Source organism: Chanodichthys erythropterus, chromosome 10 (genome assembly GCF_024489055.1).
Source record: "Chanodichthys erythropterus isolate Z2021 chromosome 10, ASM2448905v1, whole genome shotgun sequence".
Taxonomy (NCBI): Eukaryota; Metazoa; Chordata; class Actinopteri; order Cypriniformes; family Xenocyprididae; genus Chanodichthys; species Chanodichthys erythropterus.
The window spans coordinates 30820334-30825755 of NC_090230.1; the positions used below are offsets into that span (position 1 = coordinate 30820334).

General features: G+C 34.9%; 1 protein-coding gene across 1 annotated transcript; it reads left to right on the top strand.

Moving 5' to 3' along the window:
- Positions 1–512: 512 nt before the first annotated feature.
- gal3st1b (galactose-3-O-sulfotransferase 1b) lies at positions 513–5174 on the top strand. Its single transcript, XM_067397048.1, has 2 exons — positions 513–610; positions 4049–5174. The coding sequence occupies exons 1-2, from the start codon at positions 513–515 to the stop codon at positions 5172–5174; spliced, it is 1224 nt and encodes a 407-aa protein (XP_067253149.1).
- Positions 5175–5422: the final 248 nt, after the last annotated feature.

Sequence of the window (5422 nt, forward strand, 5' to 3'; positions counted from 1 at the left end):
GGCTAATCAGGTTGGCACATTCAAATCTTTAATCATTGATTTGATACAAATTTAAAATGCGATTTCAGATCAAAGCCTTTGAAAATGCATGAGCGGAGAAAGTGTTAAACGTCTTGTGATGTGCTCTTAAAGCAAAAGTTGTGTTTTGAGTTGTGCTTGTAAACACTGGCATACACCTGTTTGGTGTGTAAACACAGAGAAAGAAACTGTTTCCGTACAAATACAGTATGAGACGCTGCGCATACTCATCCACCGAACTAGTAAAACAACATATATTCTGATAAATGACAGGTTAACAGAGGGCCTCTCTTTTGAAAATGCAAAACAAAAATCATCAAAACTTGTCAAACAAATCTCATTTCTAGATCTGACAACCGAACAGTTTCTTTAAAACTAGTCTGACCAACTATCAGTCAGTCAAGGGTTGCTTTTTGGATTCTTGTAAGACTACGCAGATTATGCAAGTGGTCTCATTCGTCTGCTGATTGCATTTTTCAGAGTCTGGAAGAATGATGAGGCGAGTGACACAGAAGCTGATTTTGGGAACTTTTGTGATTTGCATCATGGGTTTCTACTGTTTAATTGCTCCAGCGCTCCTGGCCACACACAGGTAAGCACACTCTGTTGTTTATTTTTACATCTAGCCTACATATTTAGCATTATGTGACATAAGGGTACATTTTGTGTTGCTGTTAGGATATGGACAATATTTGGCCGAGATACAACTATTTGAAATTCTGGAATCTGAGGGTGCAAAAAACAAAACATTGAGAAAATCACCTTTAAAGTTGTCCAAATGAAGTCTTTAGGCAATGCATATCCCCTCACAAAAATACATTTTTGATATATTTACGGTAGGAAATTTACAAAACATCTTCATGGAACATGATCTTTACTTAATATCCTAATGATTTTTGGCATAAAAGAAAAATTGATAATTTTGACACATATAATGTATGTATTGTTGGCTATATATATATATATATACATTATATCACAAAAAACAGTTGTTTTTACAGGGGTGTGTAGACTTTTTTATCCACTGCACTGTAAAAAATGAATGTGATTTTAACGGTAAAATATTGTAAAAACCCTATATTAAAATATTAATGGGTTAACAATACGTTTTCGTATTATATACAGGGAAAAACTAACCAGACATTTTATGTAATTTTCACAGTAAAATGCTGTAAATTTTTACAATTTTTAGAAGTAAAAAAGAACAAATCAATATATAATTTACAGTCAAAAACTGTAAACATTCCCACAATTCCCTACATTTGAAAGTATTTTGTTTAAAAAAATCATGTTTCTTAATAGTTTTTTATATCTGTTAGGGTTTTATGTTACATCTTCTGTTGTTTAATGAATGTTTATTGCATTATATAAGTGTTGCACATGTTCTCACAACAAAACTCCCAATTGCTACTCAAAACTAGCCCAATCACGTTTCCACAGTAAAAAATTGCATTCTGGGGGGTAAATTCTGCTTTTTGGTGGTGTTCCCTTGGTAAAATTTGCACTCCAGGGGCTAAAACCCGCAGACATGAAAAACAAGCCACGGCGACAGAGTAAAAGTAGCCCAAAGGACTTGAATTACTGATAAACAACTGGCAGCTGTGGTTGAGAGAAATTCACTGTAAAAATACTGTGACCTTTCCTGCATATTTTACAGTGTTTAACCATCGCTTTCATTAAGTGAAAAATTTTAATATTCCAAACTACCTGAACTATCTTTTTACCTTAAGATACTGTGATAACCACCATAATAATATGGGTGCTCCTTCTTATCACTTCATCTCTCAGTTTACTGATTTCATAAGCTGATCTCATGCTGACGATGCAAAATGACATGTGAGAGGTATGGCATGTAAAATAATGATCATGCTGATTACAGGGTGAGGTACAATCTTTATTATATAACTTTTGACCAAATTTGAAGTACAAAAACCTTTAAATGTCTTTCACTTTTGATCCTTTTTATGCATCCTTGCTGAATAAAAGAGTTTATGTCCATAAAACAGCATCAGGTATGAGTCGCGACACTAAAATAATGCAATAAACATTAACTAATTCACTTGAAATGTAACACAAAACACATTAATATACATTACTAATAACAAAAATTAGAAATGTAACCATATGCGATGGTTACTCTGGAAATGTCCTTTTAATATTTTTCACTACACATTTTACTTTCAAAACCATAAATTTTGACAATTATATATATAATGCATATGTAAATGTACGTAAGAGGATTAGGGCCAAGCAATAATAAAAAAATAAAACCATCTTGAGATTAAAGTTGTTAAATTTCGAGAAAAAAGTTGAAATAAAATGTTGAGAATAAACTCGTTAAATTACGAGAAAAAAACTCGTTAAATTTAGAGAAAAAAAAATCTAGATAAAATGTTGAGAATAAACTTGTTAAATTACGAGAAAAGACTTGTTAAATTTAGAGAAAAAATTCGAGATAAAATGTTGAGAATAAAGTCATTAAATTCCAAGAAAAAAGTCATCAAATTACGAATTTGTTCTCATAATTTAATGAGTTTTTTCTCGTAATTTAATGACTGTATTGTCAACATTTTATCTCGACTTTTTATTGAAATTTAACGAGTTTTTTCTCGTAATTTAATGAGTCTTTTCTCGTAATTTAATTAGTTTTTTCTCGTAATTTAATTAGTTTTTTCTTGTAATTTAATTAGTTTTTTCTCGTAATTTAATGACTGTATTCTCAACATTTTATCTCGACTTTTTATTGAAATTTAACGAGTTTTTTCTCAACATTTTATTTCGACTTTTTTCGCGAAATTTAACAACTTTAATCTCGAGATGGTTTTATTTTTTTATTATTGCTTGGCCTTTATCCTCTTCCGTATAAATGTTAAAGTTTTTTATTAATGGTAACTTACAATTAACCAATTAACATGTTTGTGGAGTACCATTTTCTGTAAAAATTACAAACTTTCAAGAGTATATAGAGAGAACTGAATTAAGAATGCCTTTAATTGTAACATAAATATAAGTTGATTTTAAGATTGAAGTAAAATGGAATAAAATTCAAATTATACAACTGCTGTAAGTCATTTTAATCCTCATACTTTTAATGCTATATCTGAGGTGTTTCCAGAGACACCCGGCTAACAAAAATACATTTTGCTAACGTTGCCGTTATCTTTATTTTTGAATGTTCTCTGAATGTCTCTGCAAACATCCTGTTTATCAACTGATTTTAAAACTTTTTCTTTTGGTTCTTCGAACGTTTAGTAAACATTCCATTTCATCATTCTGCACACATTATGAGAATGTTACTTTTGAATGTTCTGAAACAAGTAGTAACATTTAAAAACGTTAAATGAATGTCCAACTAAAACGTTCATGGACATTAAATAATTTGTGCTAATGTTTTGTACAGAGCCCCGGACATGACATGCAGGGAAAAAGAATAGTAGGCCAAATTGTACGCATGATTTACTTTGTTTGTTCTCTCGATTTATAAATCATGCACACAACTCGAAATCGAGGGAACGGAATAGTAAATTGTGTGCACGATTTAGCAAATTGAGGGATTGTAAATCACACAATTTACTTTTTTTTTTTTTTTGCATGTCATGTGCAGGGCTCTGTAGCTTTGAAAACACTAAAGACCAGATAACTTAAAGCGAACATTTATTTAGTTTCATAACTTTGAGAGAACCTTGATAAAACATTAGCTACATTTCTGACAATGTTCCCTGTTAGCTGCATGGACATTCAGTGCAACCTATTGAAATTTGTATTTCCCCACCATTGATGGAATTTTCTGGCAATCCATGTTTTCACTGTTCTACAGTAGGTGGCGCTATTACGCATCTTCTAAAAGAGTACAGAATCTCCTGATAAAAACACAGGAGAAAACGTTTTAGACCCTGTTTACACCTGTATTTAGAGTCATCCACCTGTGAACGCATCTTAATGCCAGCGCCTAAAAGACCATTTGCCTTCTACTCTGAAGTCAAATCAACATATTATAATTCAATGCTTGTTTTTCTTGTTTCTTCTTCAGTGTTCTTTTGGCTCCATGTGCACCAAACATTCAAATGTGGAACAAGAGCATCAGAAAAGATGTGGCCTGTACGCCTAAAGTCAACCTGATGTTCATGAAGACCCACAAGACAGCCAGCAGCACTTTGATGAACATTCTCCTCCGCTTTGGAGAAAAGCATCAGTTGAAGTTCGCTCTCCCAGACGGCCGTAATGACTTTTCCTACCCATCTAGCTTCTTTCGAACTCAAGTGAAGAGCTACCAGCCGGGCTCGTGCTATAACATCGTGTGCAATCACATGCGATTCAACGCACCCGAAGTGAAGAAGCTCCTCCCAGCGGACGCCTTCTTCTTCACCATCCTACGAGATCCCGCAGAGCTCTTTGAGTCAACGTTTCACTACTACAAAGGTTACATACCCCAAACATGGAGAATCCCTGGAGAAAACCAACTTAAAGAGTTTCTCGCCCACCCAAACCGCTACTTCAACCCAAAGGGAATCAACGGCTTTTACCTCAGGAACCTACAGTTTTTTGACTTTGGCTTTGAGAACAATTTGGAGGCTGGAGATCCAAGAGTTCAACAAGGCATTGAATACGTCGAAAAGCACTTTCGACTTGTTTTAATATCGGACTACTTTGACGAGTCGCTCATTCTGCTGAAAGACGCTCTATGCTGGAAGATGGATGACTTGCTGTTTTTTAAGCTAAACGCTCGAAATGTCACGACTCTCATGAGCCCCGAGCTGAAGGATCAAGCTCGGCAATGGAACGACGCCGACTGGCAGCTCTATCTGCATTTTAACGCCACTTTCTGGGCCCGTGTGGAGGCCTACGGCCGGATCCGAATGGAAGAGCATGTGAGGGAGCTGCGTAGGAGAAACGCAGAGATGGAGGCCATCTGCATTGACGGCAGGGGAGCCGTGGAGGCTAAGGACATCACAGACAGACACATGAAGCCCTGGCAGCCAATTGGAAAAGCTTCCATATTAGGCTACAACCTGAGGACTGATATTGACCAACAGTACCAAGAGCTCTGTAGGAAAATGCTGACACCTGAGATCCAGTATTTGACTCATTTAGGAGTCAATCTATGGATAACTAGATTGTGGGGCTGGTTTAAGGATAGTATTGTTCAGTTTGTTTAATTGTTTCATATGGATTTTAATATTCATACTAAATTAATAGCTATTTATGTTTCATTTTTAATGCTCACTGTTTCATATTAAGTACCTATAAGGCTGTGTGTCCACCAAAGCGTTTTTAGCCAGCTAAAAATACTAGGCGCTCTGCTGAAAACACCTCTAGGCTGTTCACACAGAACACGTTTTTCTATTTCTTTGTTTTTTTGTAAACACGTGCTAGAAGGACGTTTATTGCGTCTTGTATCTTTTAT

Coding starts and splice junctions, on each gene's coding strand:
- gal3st1b (XM_067397048.1), top strand. CDS start 513: ATGAGGCGAGTGACACAGAAGCTGATTTTGGGAACTTTTGTGATTTGC. Junction 611..4,048: donor GCGCTCCTGGCCACACACAG/GTAAGCACACTC, acceptor TTTCTTCTTCAG/TGTTCTTTTGGCTCCATGTG.